Source organism: Hemitrygon akajei, chromosome 15 (genome assembly GCF_048418815.1).
Source record: "Hemitrygon akajei chromosome 15, sHemAka1.3, whole genome shotgun sequence".
In the NCBI taxonomy this organism is placed as follows: Eukaryota; Metazoa; Chordata; class Chondrichthyes; order Myliobatiformes; family Dasyatidae; genus Hemitrygon; species Hemitrygon akajei.
The window spans coordinates 60192288-60212244 of record NC_133138.1 but is presented as its reverse complement, the minus strand read 5'-3'; the positions used below and the strand labels follow the sequence as shown (position 1 = coordinate 60212244).

The 19957-nt window shown below is 40.0% G+C and overlaps 1 protein-coding gene across 2 annotated transcripts in view; it reads right to left on the bottom strand.

Moving 5' to 3' along the window:
- Positions 1-755: 755 nt before the first annotated feature.
- Positions 756-19957, bottom strand: part of htr4 (5-hydroxytryptamine receptor 4) — a 137298-nt gene continuing 118096 nt past the window's right edge. For both annotated transcript variants that reach the window (XM_073067657.1, XM_073067655.1), the window contains one exon: positions 756-2994. Coding sequence is in view for 1 of the 2 variants with exons in the window: in XM_073067655.1 (XP_072923756.1) it covers positions 2922-2994 (73 nt within the window). In the remaining variant the exon portion in view is untranslated. The remainder of the gene's footprint in view (positions 2995-19957) is intronic.

Below are 19957 nucleotides of genomic sequence, written 5' to 3'. Positions count from 1 at the left end.
GGGAACTACCAAAGCATTTAAAAATTCCTGGTTTGACCATTGAAAGCACCATAACCTATCAGGTTACAGATTATGAAATAGGAAGGCAGATTAGCTGGCTTGGCTAAAAGGCCCCAAAATGTCCTAACATTCCCTGCAGCATTATGCTTGACTTGATTTCAACTACCCTGTTTAGGATTAGCTTTTTATCAATTCTAGAATAACATCCCCACCTTGACAAGAAAAACACTGCATTGTTCGAAAGGCATTAAAAGTTCTGCAGTTTGTCTCCTGATTTCAGGCTTCCCTCACGCAAGTTAAGCGTAAAATTACACAGCCTTAGTATCCTCTTTTGAACCCTCAGCTTGCCTCCACCGAAACCTAAGAGATCAGCAAGGTGTAGGTATAATTCATGAAATTTCCTATCGCACTCTGCCCAATACCATTGAAACTCTTCTCTCTTTTGTCTTCATACTTAATTACTCCAACACTCACTCTCCCAGCATCGTGGCTATTAAATTTATGCATTACTTCCAGCCCTGCAGATTTTTTTCCACCCACTTTATGCAAATCATTTAGTCATCAAATATTAAGGTTGCTGAGTGATATAACAACTTGAATATTTAGTTTTATATTTGGTAAAATAAGTGCAAAGACAAAATAGCTTGCATCAAGAATTCAAAATTATATAAGCTGTTGGGACTTTAAGACTTATAGACATACAGAAAAAAGTATTCTATAATTTTAAATATTTATTTTTCTCTTAAAACATCTGTCAGCAGCATTTCAAAATAAAAATATAGCTTGCATTATCAAAGCTGATACACAAAGAAACAATTGCTTAATATGATGAAACAAAATCTGTCATATGTGACTTTGTTGCTTTGGAACTATTCCTAGTTCATGATCTACATATATAAATATAGTGTATACATATATAGTTAGGTGAAATTAATTTCAGTCAACATAAATAGCAAGTTCTTTTCAGCTTCTACAAATATTCTACCTTTATTTAAATTCCATTTTACACAGACTTGCTTTAGGTAATACAGTGGATTCTGGTTAATTGGGACATATCGAGATTAGTACATTTAGGCCCAATAAGTGGTTGCCCCAATTAGCCAAAGTTTCATGGAAATAGTTAAGAAAGAGAAACAACCACTTAACTGAGTAACAAATTATATATTTAAATGAAATACAGAACAAATTAGAACACTACCAGTGCTAAAACAGTGTATTAGTTCCTATTTATTATCAATGGAGGAATTCATCTGGGGTATGTTGCTGTGTATGGGGTGTTCAGAAAGGGGTAGCACCTCAAGTGAAGCGGTTTGTTGAGTCCATTCTGGGGCAGCTCACTCACCTTTAGTCCCTACTGGACACTCAGCTCTCACCTGTGGCTCCAAGTACTGTAGCTGCTTGTATGCAACAGCCGATACACACTAGTACGCCATTTCGACAGGCGGACTGATCAGGTGAGGGTAGCCAGCAGGACACAGGCCCCAGTAAGGAAGGAACACGCCTGTCCTAGCATGTGAAGTCAGCTCCGGCAGACTGGGCAGATGAGATCCAATGATGAAGGAGGCAGTTCTGCAACAGTTCGAGGAGAGTGAAGGCATGATAAGGCACAGAAGAAGTCATAGTTATTCACTATAACCAACGAAGACCGCAGTTGTGGTAACTACTCGTACCATTGGAACTGGACTTCCAAGGTTGAGAGAGTGAATCTGTCCTAGTACAAAAGCTTTTCCACTTTAAAAACACTCTTGCTCAGTTTTCACTGTCATCGTTGGACAGAACGCACAACAAATACACTGCTGTGTACTATTGATTGACTGTAAGTGATCCCTCAAATTCTTCATCATTCCTAATTCGTTGAAGTGGTGAAATCATTTCATTTTCACTCCTGGCCGTTTCTGGTATCTCCAAGCCAGAATACTTGAAACCATAGTAGGTAAAACAATTCTAATTGCTCTTACCCTTATTCTTTGTCTACTATCAGTGACAAAATCACTGCTTTTTGAACACAAACACATGCAAATGGTGCCTTTTGAAATTGCTTGCTTTAAGCACAGTGCAGTGTTTAGTGGCCACACAAGTTCATGTGACGAATGCTAGTCAGAAACTGTTAGACAACAGTTTCCTGTCCCAGTTAAGTAGTACAGTGTCCCAAATAAATGAATGGAATTCTGTCTATTTTCTTGATTAGTTATTGTTCTTTAAGAATTGTCCCAGATAAGCGGATGTCCTGATCAACTGATGGACCAATTAACTGGAATCCACTGTATCTAAAAGGGAAAGATACCTATTAAACACTGATTTATTTTCCAAAAACTGACAGTACGGGAATAACAGTAAAAAATTGACCCAGTTGCTGTGAGGGTAGGAATCTCTCCTATCATTAAAACAATACAGAATATAATTTACTAGGAGTTTAGACCTCTACAACTCCTTTCACAACATCGAACATTTTCAATGCAGTGTGCTGTAATGACATTTAAGACACATTTGCGTGGTTTTAAAGCTTACAAATAATACATCCCATTTATCAAGCACAAACCTGGGACATCAAATAATTGCGTGCATTTGATCTTTGAATCATAACGTGTAAATGGACATTTTTGTTCTTTTCCTCTACAGCTTTGTTTCACATTTGGTTCAAAACAATTATCACTTGTAATAAGTACAACACAAATTCATTAACTCTGAGACTCATTCACACACACTTACTTTAAAAGTATTCCTTATTCACCATAAACATCTATTTACAAATTGCCTACCCCAATGATGAAAGGTATTATTTTGTTTTGCGCATAAGGGTGCTGTAAACATTTATTTGCATCTTTCTGGTGGGAGTCATGTTCATGTGAGCAGAGACACTAATTCCAGTTCTGGGATAAGACCATATATTACGTGTCTCAAGCATGTTTAGAGCATAATTTCTATAATTCATTATCACTTCGGAGAGACAGATTTTCGTGTTCCTGAAGATGGCCATTACGTAAAACTGTGTACCTATAAATTGGAAAAAAAACAGTAATCAGGAGATAATTACCAAACCAGTGAAACTTATTATCTGGAATAGAGATTTTCTTTGCAGTGTGTTAGTATGATTTTATAATTTGCTTCAATCTGTGCATCATTTGTTCATACAGATTCTCAGCTATTCACCAATGCCTGGACTCTTTGCTCAAACATATGATCCCCTGGATTATTTCAGACCATGGATGATCTATGCTATTCACCTTTTTATTGAAGTGATGGATTCTGTTTTCTTAATGAAAGAGGATGACTTCTTCCTTTCCTTATGTTGATTCTATCAATCATCAAGAAAGTGGATTTGTGAGAACTGTGGAATGCCATGAGGTTCATGTGATATGCTCATCCATAATGAGAGATGGGTGTGAAAGCTAAGGACAGTTGCCAACTAATGTGAAAATTCTCATGGATAATCCCATATAATTGGAAAACTTGTACAGCTTGGGGGAAGAAAAGTCATACATGGTGGAGAAAGACCAAATTAGCTTATGGTGGTGAAGTCATTTTTTAGATATACTGTAAGGGCACTCCTCCTGCAGGTAAAGAAGCAATAATCATAGTAATTTTCCTTGACAGCACATAGCTTTGGCAGTATCACATGTCTGTGAAAGAGGAGTGATGGCATTGCCCTACCGATTTGGATATAATAACAGCAAACTCTTGATCAAGGTTAACAATGGAATATGTCCTGACAGTGATTAAAGGATGCAGGCTAAAAGCTTCAGACCAGGCTACAGACATGCTCTCACCATGTGAGAAAACTAGAATCAGAAGAAAACTAGAATCAGATCTTTAAGAAGACCGGTATTATTGTACTTGGTTGCTGCTCACTATAGGGAAAAGCTAATGATTTGTTTGAGGTCAACAACAACTTGCCTGCCAGTTATCCTATTGGCTTATGCTAGGTCACTGCAGTCTATAACTTAAATCATGTCAATCCTCAAAGAACATCAAAATCTTAAAAAAAGTTAAGTACATTTACAAAAGAAGGCCTATGCTATCAAAACCATACACTATTAAGGCCACCATCTCAGCTCACAGGATAACACAAGATGGAATTTCAAGAAGGAAGGATTTCTGTCTTGTGTAAAATCTATATACTTGTGCTGATTCAAGGTATTTTACCAGTTAATGTTATCTGCCCTCTCACCAACGTGAAAGGGCAACGATGGCCAATGTTTGTTGATTTAACCATAATAACAGCACAATCACTATTCTGAAACAACTGGTTAAATACAGATACTGAGTGAATGAAAGAAATGATGCAGACATTGAGTTATTCCTCAGGCTGAGAACAAGATCCTACTGTCAGGTGAGGATCAATCACCACTTTATACTTCAAGATAGAGCAAGGTGGCAATCATTGGGTTGATGAAAGAGTGGTTCCCACAGCAGAATGTTGAGATGTATGTGTCTGATGGTAAATATAGTTATAGCACTAACCATGACCAAACCAAAACTGCAATTGTTTTTAACTCTAGTGAATCACACATATCACCTAATTCCTTCCAATACCATTGCAAATCTGTTTGGGGTATGGGGTTCCTGGTATTCTTGCATCACTGATGTAAACCTCCACGAGCTGGATGAACACGTTGACATTGTATGGAGGCTTGTGTGCTTCAAGGACTCCATCAGGCAATACCAACTCAGGGCCACCCCTGTTGGAACGGCTGTGGGCGAGATAATGATCCAACCCTGGCTCCCGAACAGACAGACTTGTGTCTGCCCCTCCTGGGCTACACTTAATCATGTATCAAGCCAGCTTTTCAACATACACTGGCTCGGTAGTCACCCAAAAAAAAAGATCCGCATTCACTGTGTCCAGAGTCCTCCACCTAGTCCAACCATACCCTCTCACCAGGATCGGAAACCACTTTGCCACGGTCCGTCAGTGTGGCCACGAGCTGGACGAGTGGCTTGACAAAAACCAATTAGAAGTGTGAAGAGAAAAATACCTGCCGTATGAAACAACTGATGTAAAAGATCTCACCACCTCATCAAAGAGAGCGTCTATATTGCTATCCAAAAATCTGAAGGCTCACTCCTTGATAATTTATAGCAGCCATTGAAGTGCCATATATAAGTAACCTTCCATTAATTAGAGGTTTAACTATTAAAGAGGACCCTTTAATAGATAGAGCTCTGATTATCCTTTGAGGCAGAGTCAGTTTCAATGGTGGCATGGTAAACTCCTGATGGTCAATAATCCAGAAATAAATACATCACACACTTTACGTGTGTTTGCCTTGGCATGAAAGAATACTGTATAAAATCACACTGCACCAAGAATAGGAGGCAGACACACTTCTTTGCATTGCAACTGTTACTCATGTACTTCAGAATCTTGCTCTAGTGAATGGACTATTAATTTGCAATTAGCTAAAAGAGGAAAAGGTTATTTTACATTTTTTTAATGATATTGTTATTCAGATGGTTTAATGTTTGTTCAAGACCAAATAATTGTATGAGTACCATATGGGATTAGATCTGTTTTATTTTAAAACAATAAAAATATTATCCTTTATTATATTTGAACCTACTTTGTTTCTTTGTAATTATTTTTCACAATACAGAATAAGATAAAATTTAAACATTCAGATGTCTTGCAAATGTCAAAAGTAATTGTGCATAATATAATAGTTAAACAGTTTTGATATTGATATGTTATATTTTAATTGTTAATTAAATTTTAGTGGTTAAAACAAAATAATAAAAATCGCAAACCAGCTAAAGGCAAAAATGTTCTTGGAAAAATAAATACTTATTCAATTTGCATTATGATGGCAACATTATGAAATCATTAGAAGTAACTATGTTAGCAAGATTTTAAACAACAATTCCAGAGTTTAAATTGTGCTTATACTATAGTTTGCTGTTTGACGTTATTGTGGTAAATACATTGGTTATAAGTCTTAATGCTGCATAACACATCCAAATTGTTTCCTTATTGCAGCCTTTGAAAGAAATAGCATCAATCAATAGTTCATGCATCATAAAAGCAGGACTCTTAATTTGTTTATTTTTCTTTCACTGTATCAAAATTAAGCTATTTGCTAATTTTGACTATGTTGCATCTAATCATTGGCTTGAAAAAAATCTCATTTAAGTTCAATTGTGGACTGAGAAAGGATCTAGTGCTTTCCAGGCATATATGATGAATAAACTGTTCTCAGGTTTCCATCTGGGTATAGGTATGATTTTAATCGAAGTTTTGATGACAGACTCTTTGCACAAAACTACTGTGCTGCACCAGTGGCTTTTGGGACTGCCTGGTGAAGGAAGCCTTTGAAATGAAACTAGAGGAAAAGAATTTTAAGAACGATGAAGAGCTCACTCTAAGTAAGAACAGAAATTCAATTGTAAACAAGGTAGGACAGTGGAACCTGATTGAACGAGGACCAACCAATCAGGATGGATGGACGACAGGAGTATAGCTACCACTGGAATAGACATGCCCAGGCATCATCCCTGATGAAAATGGCAGAGTTTATCATCAATACTTTGGTTTAAATCGATACTTACCTGTACCCAGCTAGAAGCCGGAGAAGAGCTTATTCATCAATTGTGTTCTCAGTATTCATTTTCTTTTATTTCTAAGAACCTGTTACCAAAGCTACAATTCGTCCTGGGTTGGAGTGCCAACCATTGTACCTGCTGGTTCATACTATCAGCTCTACTTCCATTATTGTGAATCTACGATGCAGAGTGTAGCTATCTCTGGCTAAAGGCGTAATCTGCGTCAAATCAAATCAACAAGGATTGTGCTGGACAGCCTGCAATTGTTACCACAATTCTCATGCTGAAAACTCACTAAACCTAACTGTACGTCTTTGGAGTATGGGGGGTGGGGGGGGGGGGAAACAGGAGCACCTAGAGGAAAGGCATGCGGTCATGGCAAGAATATACTAAATTCTGACGGGTAAGCAGCAGAAATTGAACCCTGATTGGTGGTTGCTGGCTCTAACCAGTATTCAGCCATACTGTGCCATGCAATTTTGTGCCAGCCTTCACTATATTGGTTCACTAGGATTTCCCATGATGTCGATAGACATTTATGTACTGTACTTATCTCTGCCCATACTGGTAATTTCCATTAGCTTTTGCTTGTGGGCCTATCAATATTTTTTTCATTCAACCCCGTCTGTATAGACCGGCTTGCCTGCCTGTAGAAATTAAATTGCGTCTTCTTAAATTATGCTTTAAGCTAGGAATTAAACAAGAAGTTGCAATAACATTTTATCAACCTGATGAGGTCTCTATCGGTCAGGGTTGACCATGGATGTTGCCTCCTGGCTGTCTAGATACGCGAGCCCGGGCTCTACGATATGGAGAGCAAGCTGTTGCCCATGTAGCAAGCTCCCCCTCTCCACGCACCTGATGAATCCAAGGGAACAGCAGAGACCGATACAGTTTGGTACCAGCAGCATCGCAGGAGTTGCCAGTCAGTGTTGAACTCAACATAGGACTGCCGTAGGGACTCCAGTTCCGGGCTTTATCCTCTGGGTTTACTCCCAAAGCCTTCCCCATGACTGGATATAGCAGCAAAGCAGCAGAGGTTTGAGATCAGAGCTTTCCTTCTCCTAGATGAGCTGCCAACCACAGCTGATGAGCCCCATCTGCTTGAAGCAACTGGCCTTAAGGCACCAGTAACCTGCCTTTTCCCCTTCTCCTGTCAGTAGAAATGGTTCCGCTGGGCTTGGTAGCTAAGCCACACATGAAGGCCAGGAGCTGGACTTGGTTGTCAGAGGCTATTTGAGGTGCATGCTGTTGAGAACATTTAATAGGTAATGGGAGCTTATCCCCACTACCACTCCCTGCTAAAACAACCTTAAGGGACTATTATCAACCTATCTATCCAATATGCACCAATTGTTCTGGTTTAAAATTGATGAACTTGTAACATTTAAAATTAACTTCATATTAAACAATACAAAGATGCATCTTTCAACAAGTGACTTTACCTTCGTAACACCAATCTCCTTCAGTTATCTCCAATGCCTTAGAATTGCAAACCTGCCTATTTTTGAGACTTCCAGTGATGAGAGGACCCTTTGATTTCAGCTTAGTCTGGTTTTTATGTCTGTTCCTTTAGAAACCCCTTCCAATCATCTGGAAGCCCAGCACAGTATCTTCCAGCATGTGCTCCCGTTTTACATTATCTTTGACGTCTTCTAGCTTGATAGCACATGAATCACTGCACGTACAGTAAGCAGAGGGACATTCCTTTGGAAATCAAGTCAGAAACTTCAAAGTGTGGAATTACACCCCTCATTAGTGTTTTTCTGTTCTCCTAAGCTTCTGAATGTTTAGAGTTTTAAAAAATCCTTCAGTGTATCTCTTTCAAACCACATATTATCCATTTACGTTTAAAATGCAAAATGTATGACGTAGGTTGTCTTGTATTCTTTTCTAGCTTCATATATACAACATACTTTTGTTGTTCAAAACAAGGATGTGTGGCAGCTGTGGTTAATTACCATTGCATTATTTAAAAAGGAACCATATGATGCATTCATTTACTTTCCATTTTCAAATTGCCTCTCTATTCATTGGCCTCCTGTGCCATCCCTCCAAGCATTTCTTCTGACTATCTGTAGTTTAGACTGCAGCTTCTCCCATTCATGTGACCCAATAATACTTCCTACATTAGTCACTGTCCAAAGTGGTCCTCATTCCTTCCCATAACTCTTTCCAAGCTATTGAATGCTTGCAACCATTTACCTTAACTTCCAAGCTGCTATTGTGCTACCTTCTCAGTTGGTACACACCCACCCAATAACTCCTCATAAACAAAAATAAATGCTGGAAGCACATAGCAGGTCGGGCAGCATCTCTGCAAAGATGGATCGTGTTAACACTTCGGGTCAAAATCCTTTTATTATGGATTGAAACAGTGCAAAGCTACTTCGCTTGGAGAGTGGTGAACCTGTAAAATTCTTTACCAGAGAAAGTTTTGAAGGCCAAGTCATTATGTATATTCAAGAAGGGAACGTATACTGAACTTGATCACACTGAAGGGTGCAGCGAATCCAAAGGGACAAATAGCAAGCTCTTCTGCCTATTTTACATGTTCATACGTTAATTTTGTTTCTCTTTCCATAGATGCTGCCTGACCTGGAGTGTTATAAATTATTTCTAATTTTGTTTTAGATTTCCAGCAGCTTAAGTTTTTGTTTGATGCTCAATTCTTCTTAACATGCTTCAAGTTTTTATCTCTGGGATTGCTGGAAACTGTTTCTGTTTTCAGCCGGTGTGTCACTTGCCTGCCCTTCCAAAAGACACAGAAACAGTCCAACAAAAACACATTCACTTTCTTCACTTATCAGTCAGATATGACTTGGTGCGGGTGAAACAAATTACTGTAGTCTCAACTCTAATTCCTATAATAATGTGACTGACAAGAATGAGTCATTTTCAAGTAGTGATACAGTAAGTAACCTCAATTGCTATGGGTCATTAGTTCCCTACCAGTAAGGGCTTTCAAGCCATTAGTTAATATCTAATCAAAGCCTAGTTTGGCTTTCTACTGGTTAGTGGTTTTGGCTTTTGTCCCTTGCTTCAACCTTTTAGCTAAAGACTTGAGCAACGTCCTAGTAAGACCATATGGCTTGTTTAGTAATACCTTCAAATATAATAGAATCAATTTTTCTTTACATATTATCCTACACACCAGATTATGGGGCATTAGGTAAAACAAGCTAAACTGCAATCCTCTTAATGACAGGTAGTTTATCTCATGGCCATTTGTGGAAGCTCTCTATGGACACGTTGGTCTCCACCTAGATTGTAACAGCAACTTCATTTTGAAACAAGTTCATATGTTGTGACATATTTTACTACAATTTCTATATTAAACTTAAGTTATTCCTATGGAAGTTTAATGTAGTTCGACTTGTTATCTTTGATTTTTGTCTACTTCTCAACAAGTATATTGTCCATTATAAATTCAAAGCCACTAATTAGGTTACTTATTCATTTTTTTAACTTTAGTTCATTGCTTTTATACTTAAATTTTAAATGGGGTTTATTTCTTGAATACTGAAGTAACATTTTCTTGGAATGGTAAGTGCCCATTACAGAAAATTAAAATAGATTACTGTTCAATTATTATAATTTTACCCAGATTTTAAGTGCTGTAAAAATATTTTCGAGTGTTTGGTAAAAGTAGATCCCACTCCTGAGAATTAAAACAATCCAGAATAATAGGAGTTAATTCTTGAACACATACCAAGCCAGTGTTTTGAGGAAAGTCACAAGCTGTCCTAAAAAACTGCCTCTAATATTTTATTATATTCCATCTTTGCAGTGACAGAAGAGAAGGACAAGACTTAAACACGTCATTCTAGAGCAGGTGTTCTCAACCATTTTTATGCCGTAGACCACTACCATTAACGGAGGGATCCATGGGTCCAGGTTGAGAACCCCTCTTCTAGAATAACATGGCCTGCTCTCCCTGTGTGGATAGAAGAAGGATTGAATGCCTGATTAAGTCTTTTACTTGCTGCTCTGAGTGATAATATTCTTAATGCCACATTTGGTATCCTCCACTGTTTGATGGAAAATTATACTGGCATCTCTGGGGTTAAAAGGGAAATGGGAACTCAGTCAAAAAAGTGTTAACTCTCAAATGAACAGAAATTTTTAAACATTTATTTTTTGAGCACCATCGATTTTTTTTTTCCTTTTCTTTTCCCACTGTACTGCTTCCAGTCCCTCCCCTCACTATGGGTCACCATCTTTTATTATATCACATCTGGTTACACCATGTACTTTTCAGGCCAACCATCTCTATCGCTGGTTTTCCCCGGCCCCACTGGCTCTTCTCCTCACAACGCCTATCGTCACTTTCCCCACTCGGTGCTATATATTGTCCATTTGTTGTACTCCAAGTTTTGCTTTTCCATGTGAATCCATTGGTTATTTAACAAGACATGTTCCACTCATCATTTTGATGCATCCCTAATACTAACTTTAGAAGTGTCATGTTTTGTCACAACCATGGATTCGGCAGAGAAGTAGATAAGGCAATTGCACTTGTGAATTTGCACATCACCAATTATTATCTAATGGTGATAGTATTAAACTCCATACTTGTCATCGTAGTGCTTGTTGAGGCTTGAACAGAGCACAGCAACACTTTGCTGCCTGTTTACATTTGGGATTCCCTGAGAAATGGGACTTTCGAGTCAACTGACTCTGAAAGCTAGCGGTATTAATTTAATGCTTAGATTTTCTTTTCAACTACAGTGTAGGCTTCATTTACCATTTGAGAAGTTTTAGTTAACACCTCTACTTGGCCTAGTTCTTATTGTTTTATTTTCCCTTTAACACTGTTTGCATTAAAATTTGTGAACCATCGACCTGTTTCAGTGTCTCTCACTCCGCACTCGGACCATATTCAAACCTGGTAACAGCAAGTCTCGAACCCACAAACGTGGACCCAGCAGTGAGAGACAGAGCAGCTGACCTTGGCTGTGAGATTCAATGGTCAGGTAGGAGACAAGCTACAGGCAATGGAATCTGTTCTCAGTGAAGTTACAGAGGCAATGAGGCAGATAACCTCATGCCAACAAGCCCAGTCTCACTTGGAGGAACAGATATAGTCCCTAGCTCACCACAGACAATGGACTCAGGTGTCTGTGATTTCCACACTCACGGCCGCTGTCCATGAACTTACTGTGAACAACCAGCATCAGCTGACAGCCATTAACATTTTCGCCAGCTCAATTCAGCAGCTTCAGTCCCACTACTTCAGTATGATCAGCCATGATCACACTGAATGGCGGTGCAGGCTCGAAGGGCCAAATGGCCTACTCATGCACATATTTTCTATGTTTCTATGTTTCCCAACATCTCGCAGGTCCTCCTTTTCTGCTGCCCTGACAATCTCTGCTATTAACGCTCCCACTCCCACTCCCAGACAGTTTTATACATCATTGCCAAAAGTACAAATTATTCCCAGTGTGCGTAACCATGGGAAGTTAGTTATGAAAAATGCTTCATATATCATTTGGCCAAACAAAAACAATCTTTCAGCCAACTTTGAATGTATCTGTTTGTTGGCTTTTTACAGAGTATCTGTCACAAATAAACTTCCCAGTGTCCAGTAAACTGGTTTAGGGATCTTATGAAGCATCTTTCTGAACTATAGTTGTTCATGAAGTTCCCAGTAGATCTGGGGTAGCACACTGGCACAGCAAGTAGAGCTTCTGGCAGTTTGGATTCAATTCTAACTTCTGGTGCTATACGTGTAGAGTTCACATGTCTCCCTGTAACTTCTGGGTTTTTTTCTAGTTGCTCCCCCCTTCTCCATATTCCAAAGGTTTGTGGATTGGTTGGTTAATTGCCCTCCAATGTAACAGATCCCTATTCATAGATCCTTGAAAGTAGCTACAAAGGTTTGCCTTTATCAGTCGAAGCATCAAGTTTAAAAGCCAGGAAGTTATGTTGCAGCTTTATCAAACTCTAGTGTGACAGCTTCTGGAGTACTGCATATCGTTCTGGTTGCACCATTATAGGAAGGATGACAAGGCTTTGGAGAGGGTACCAAAGAGGTTGACTAGGATGATGCCTGGATTTGAGGACATGTGCTATAACACGAGGTTGGACAAACTTGGGTTGTTTTCTCTGGAGAGGTGAAGGCTGAGGGAAGATTAGTAGAGGTTTATATGATTATGTGAGACATAGATAGAATTAAAAGGCTGTATCTTATTCCCAGGGTTGAAATGTCTAAAACCAGAGGGCATGCTTTTAAGGTGAGAGGGGTAATTTTGAAAGGAGATTTGAGATACAAGTTTTTTTTAATGCAGAGAGTGGTGGGTGCCTGGGGTGGCGGTAGAGTCAGATTCATTACGGCCTTTCAAGAGATGTTTAGATAGGCACAAGAATGTGAGGAAAATGGAAAATTATAGACTTTGTGTAGGCAGAGGAGATTAGATTAGCTGGTCATTTAATTACTAATTTATCTGGTTTGACACAACATTGGGGGCCAAAGGGCCTGTTCCTAGGCTGTACTGTTCCATGTTCAATGGATGCTAGTATTAATGGAGATGTAGGGAGAATAGGTTACGAGTGAATTTATTGCAGGAAAGAGGTTGATTTGTGAGCTGGCCTCATCCCAGTGGGCCTCCTTTTCTGTTGCAACAAAATACGGAAATACTGCAGTTGTGTAACTGGTATTACTGCATGTTAAACCAATGCAAGAAAGTGGCCATGGCCAATAAACTATCAATTAGTTAGACATTTTTAAATCTTTGCTTTCACTATTAAAGAGATTCTGAAGATGGGATTCAATGCTGAAAAGTGTGAGCCCTCAAGGCTGTAAATTCTATTGCACAAGATAGCTAAAGAATTACATGAGAGAGGTCTTCTGTGCCAAGTCTTCCCCACCAGACCAAAACAGAGGTTTACAGGCAATTTTGCTTTGTGCCCAAACATCAAACAATATGGCGAGTATCCAGTAGCTTCGCTCTGTGTACATTTGTTGCTGTGGACCAGATGCCCAATATGTTGACTCCATTTGTTCTTCTTGCTGATATCCAGGGTTCTGAGCATGTCTAGCAATGTCTAGCATGTCTAGGTTGAGGGTAGACAGACTACTGATGAGGTGACAGGAGTGGATCTGCCTGGTACCATTTTGGACTGTCCATACTTTCAGAGAAAAGGGGAGCGTTGGCAAGAGTACTGAATTGGAAGTCGAGTTTCCCATAGCAGTGGGTGGAGACTTTAAAGACATGCCACTCTCATTCTTGTGGAGTGAGGGGAAGGAGTGGTCTGATGTAGAAGGTCTAATGAGTCCTCCATTCTGAGGTAGTATCAGCAATTATGTTCCTAATGGATAAATGGCAAAGTCCACTGCTGGAGAGTCGAAGTTATCATAGGCTGAAAACGTTCTCAGGAGTGAAGCCCAACCCCAAGGGGGAGGAGAAATCTCAGATGCTGGATGACTGGCACTACTTCGATAATGTGAAAAGACAGTGACTAATAAGGTCTGCGTCTAAAAGGTCCGGTTGCTGAGGCGGTGAGGTCCTCGAAGGTGGAGAACCCCTTTGCTATTTCCGCAGGCTACATGCAAGCATTAGAAAGCGTTTTTGGTATGCCGAGAAGCCCAATGGAGTTTATGACGGGCTTTAGGAGCATGTTTCAAGAGAAAGGGGAGAAACTTTTTGCCTATATTTTCTGGCTAGAGACAGATGCTTTGCTTGTGGCATAAAGGAGCCATTCAACTAGCTGATGTTAATCAATTAAGGATGGACCAAGTGGTGAAGGGTGCACAGTCATGTGATGTGATTGCTTTAAGACTCCGAATGTCGTGTAAGATGCACTCCCCTTGTTTGGTGAGCTGATCAGAGAAGTAAGAGAGACGAAAAACATTTGGGGTTTGACAAAACATATGGATTAGTCTGAAATCGGTTCTACTGGCCCGAATGAAGCCTGAGGGTGAAGAGTACGGTAAGTCGTGCATTTGATGTATGCGGAGGAAGACGCTGCATGTGAGGGCCACTGCTTTATCCCATTTGCAGATTGTGGGATCACATGATCTAGTATATATGGATTTCCTCTCCATAGAGCCTGATTCCAGCAACACAACAAATGTCTTGGTTATTATTGATCACTACACCAGAATTGCTCAGGCCTTCCCTACAAAGGATCACAGGGCATCCACCATGGCAAAACTGTTATGGGAAATGTATTTCATTCATTACGGCCTTCCCAAATGGATGCATAGTGATCAGGGACAGGATTTTGAGAATAGACTCATACATGACCTACTGAGTATGCTTGGAGTTGAGAAGTTGAGGATAACGACTTATCACCCTCAGGGTGACCTCAGACTGAGAGGCTCAATCAGACATTGCTAGACATGCTCAGAACCCTGGATAACAGCAAAAAGAACAAATGGAGTCAGTATATTGGGCATCTGGTCCACAGCTACAATTGTACACAGAATTAAGCTACCAGATACTCGCCATATTATTTGAAGTTTGGGCGCGAAGCAAAATTGCCTGTAGACCTCTGTTTTTTTGGACTGGTGAGGAAGATTTTCCACAGAAAACCTACCTTAAGTATGTGTCTGACATGAGGAGGGAATTGCAAAAGGCTTATGAACTAGCAGAGGTGTCTGCTACCAAGCAGAATCAAAAAATGAAGAGATATGATCAAAAGATTAGGTTCTCCCAACTGATGCCTGGAGACAGAGTTCTCAACAGACAGAGTTTTTATAGATGCACCGTAGAAAGCATTCTTCTAGGGTGCATCACAACCTGGTATGGAAGTTGTCCTGTCCAAGACCGGAAGAAGCTGCAGAAGATCATGAACATAGCCCAGCACATCACACAAACCAATCTTCCATCCTTGGACTCACTTTACACTGCACGCTGTCGGAGCAGTGCTGCCAGGATAATCAAGGACACGGCCCATCCAGCCAACACACTTTTTGTCCCTCTTCTCTCCGGGAGAAGGTTCAGGAGCATGAAGATTGGTATGGCCAGATTTGGGAACAGCTTCTTTCTGACTGTGATAAGACTGCTGAATGGATCCTGACCCAGCTCTGGGTCGTACCTTCCAAATATCCGGACCTGACTTGCACTACCTTACTTTCCCTTTTCTATTTTCTAATTATGATATATAATTTAAATTTTTATTATATTTACTTCCATTTGTACTTCAGGGAGATTGAAGCGCAGAATCAAATATCGCTGTGATCATTGTACTCTCTAGTATCAATTGTTTGGTGACAATAAAGTAAAGTAATAAGTAATAATAAGGAATAAGGAATTTGCGTCTACCAGGGAAGCATAAGTTGGCTGACCACTAGTTGGCTACGCCTTATGTAGTGGACAGTCAGATGCCAAATGCGCCAATTTTTCAGTAGACAGGAATGGATCTATCAAAATTCTCCATCGGAACCACCTTTTACCTTTAGGACAAAAGGTATGTGTTGACGCAGAGCCTGACATGGACCCTACACCTAGTAGGAGGACTCTGCAGTGATGTGGGAGAACAGAAAGAAAATCAGTGCAGGGACCTGAAGAGGACATAACCGCTGAATGTTGTACGGAATCAGAGGATGAGGAAATGAGGTTGTGGGATATGCTACCCTATGAAAACTCCCCAATATTTGATGAATAGATTCTTCAACCTCGACCTGATGTGAATGTAGCAAGGCTGGGGCGGGGGTGGGTGGACTTGCAGTGGACAGGCAGGCTTGTGGCTGGACAACGAATGGAAATTGGGCTCCAAAATAACTGGGAATGACCCTGTGCTCAGTCAAGTGGCAAGGAAAGCTGAGTTGCTGGTAGGCACGAGTAATGGACAGAGAGAGGTCTCTCCAGGTAGACAGGAGAGATTCCAAGGAGTGTCTGAGACTGAAGAAGTAGGTGATGGGATAAGAAGGTCTCAATGAATCAGGAAACCTCCAGATAGACAGGCCTATGTCACACCAGGGGAACAGTGTTATGCCTATCCCCCTAGTGATATACGTCACTACCATTTACAAGTAGATTGGAGGTCCTGATATCACTAAATTCCTTTGAAAGCTGTGTTATTAATGATGGGTTGATAAATTTCTAAGTCATAAGGACATGACTATTTTTGGTGGGGGGAGAGTCTAACGTCCTGGTAAAGATTTTACTGCTAATGTTGTAGGGTATTTCATATAATGGTTTTTCTTGTAGAAGCAGGGTGTTCTGTTGGTAGTGTTTGGGTTACCATTAAAGATAAAGGATGCTTAAGAATGTTGTGTCATCTAATCAGGAGGGTGGAACTGAGAGCGGATTCTAGAGAATGCTGGAGGAGAGGTTTTGTGATGGACACTAAGGTGGGTTGAGGTGTTTTTCGGTGGGATATGGAGAGAAAAGAAGCTCGAGAGAACCGTCCATAGAAGTTGATCTGATGGACCCCGATAGGGAGATTTCTACTGTGGATCAGCGAATAGGAGTTAGTACATCAGACACAACGGCTTTTGGAAGATTTGAGCTCTAACCTGTGCACATTTGACTGTTTAATTAAAAGGGCCCCTTTTGTTTTTGTCTTTAATAACTCTTTGATTAAGCTAACATTCATAAATGCACTTTCTTTATAATTGCATGCAGTGTACAGTCTGTGATTTCTTGCCAGCGGGTGATTGCATGGGGCAGTAATTCACATCATATTCACACAAATCAGGGTTTGAGGGGGCGAAACATCCCAGCCTCGTGGGTTTGGCGGGACCCAAGTCATATGAATCCTAGATGTACAGAATCTGGGAAAGGTGGTTTTCGCAAAGCGAGTCCGGTGGCTGTTAACGATAGGATAATGAGCCACATCTCTAAAGATGCCCAGTAAAATGGGGTTTTACATAGCAACATAGAAAACCTATGACACAATACAGGCCCTTCGGCCCACAAAGTTGTGCCGAACATGTCCTTTCCTCAGAAATTACTAGGCTTACCTATAGACCTCTATTTTTCTAAGCTCCATGTACCTATCTAAAAGTCTGTTAAAAGACCCTATCGTATCCATTCAAATCCATACTTCCCTCAAGGTCGCTGCACAGTTTGATAGGGTAGTTAAGACGGCCTATGGGATGCTAGGCTTCATTAACAGGGGGATTGAGTTCAAGAGTAGAGAGGTCATGTTGCAACTCTACAAATCTCTGGTGAGACCGCACTTAGAGTATTGTGTTCAATTCTGGTCACCTCATTATAAGAAGGATGTGGAAGCTATGGAGAGGGTGCAGAGGAGGTTTACCAGGATGTTGCCTGGTTTGGAGAACAGGTCATATGAAGCAAGTTTAGCAGAGCTGGGACTTTTCTCTTTGGAGCGTAGAAGAATGAGAGGGGACTTTGTAGAGGTCTACAAGATTATGAGAGGCATAGATAGGGTGGCTAGTCAGTACCTGTTTCCCAGGGCACCAATAGCAAACACCAGAGGGCATATGTACAAAATTAAGGGAGGGAAGTTCAGGGAAGACATCAGGGGTAAGTTTTTTTACACAGAGAGTTGTGAGTGCCTGGAATGACTTGCCAGGGATGGTGGTGGAGGCTAAAACATTAGGGGTAGTTAAGAACCTCTTGAACAGGCACATGGATGAAAGAAAAATGGAGGGTTATGGGGTAGTGTGGGTTAAGTACTTTTTTTATTAAGGATTATATGGGTCAGCACAACATGGAGGGCTGAAGAGCCCGTAATGTCCTGTAGTTTTCTATGGCTCTATGGTATCCACCTCTGCCACCATCACTGGCAGGCCATTCCATGCACTCACCACTCTCCGAGTAAAAAACTTAGCCCTGACATCTCCTCTGTACCTACTCCCCAGCACCTTAAACCTGTGTCCTCTTGTGGCAACCATTTCAACCCTGGGAAAAAGCCTCTGACTATCCACTCGATCAATGCCTCTCATCATCTTATACACCTCGATCAGGTCACCTCTCATCCTCCGTCGCTCCAAGGAGAAAAGGCCGAGTTCACTGTATAAAAGCTTTTTCTCTCTGATCACCTACTGGTGAAGGACAGCAGATATTAACAAGGAGGCATGAGAATCTAAATGCTGAGTGTAGTGGGAGTTCGTTGCATGCTGAGCAATAAATCAGAGGAGGTGTGAACATTTTTCTGGGTGTTGTGTATGAGGGTGGGTATGGAGAGAGGATCCAAATGTGCTGGTATGAAGACCAGCTGGGACCTGGGGAGATGACAGGGGAGGGGGAATGAAGTGTACTAGCTCGCTAAAGATAAAAGAAAAACTTAAAGAAGGTTGAAGCTTCAGTTTGATTTAATGTACCTTTTTTATCTCTGGAATAGGTCTTGTTTTTTGAAATTAAGATCTTAATTGTTTGCAAACTGTGTTGGCGCTTTAATAAAAAAACTTACAGTTATAACCTGTTGCTCTTTTTGACGTATCTGTGTGATCAGGAACTCCAATTAAGCACGAAGAACTAGGATTGAATGTGTGATAGTGTGTGTTTCACATACACTTTGAGTTTCTGAGAAGGGTTACTTGTATGGGTCTATCCTAGACCGTTCCAAACCAAAAGGAATCTGTAGCTTTTATTGTCATCTCCTGTCCTATTTGGTTTATAGTGGGGGAAAGAAAAAAGAATTCTTCACCATCATTTCCCCACAACACCCAGCTCTCACTTTTCATTTTATGTTGGATGTTTCAGTACTTTCTGAAGATGATTTAAAAGCATTGTTTCAGCACCTAAGCATAGTCAGACAAATCATTGCATTAAAAACAAATTAGTCCAAGTTAGCTGAATTCTTGAGCAATTTGCCATGCACTGACTTTGTAGGTAATGACTTCCCAATGGACAACAGGCTGTATTAAATGTCATCTACAACAAAGTTTATTCTGTTCCAAGAGAAATGATTTGCTCTTTATTTTTTCTGTACTCTGAGAGATTACCTTTTTGACAAGAAATACCAATTTCTAATAGTTGTTCCAAATTGTTCCCAATCTGTTAACTAATGTAACATTTCTTTCAACCACAACGTATTGAGTGAAATGTACATTAGAAATGATAAAGTAATTTTTTATTGCAAATAGATAAAAAAACTATTGCTGAGATATCTTAGCTAATGATACTGCAGATGGAAGAATAACCCAGCCAGCATAACATAAGGAATATAAGTGTATAAGAAAAGACAATGGAAAAACCTAATCCCTACCAAACTGTATTCAGGACAAATTAAAATAATTGATATTAATATCAGATGGCAACTATTTCAAAGAACTACAAGAAAAATTGCTTAAAAAGGAATAGAAAGGAAGAGTAAGGAATGTGTTGACTCAATTTGTTGGCTAAGCCTGTAAGAAATTTAATTAATTGTGGTAACTTAAACATGCATTTCTATAAAAGAAACCACTACCAATATTTTATATTGATATATTTTACAATGTGATATATGAGGCATGTGGAATAAGAGCTGTTGGTTTGATTTTACACTAATGGCTTGG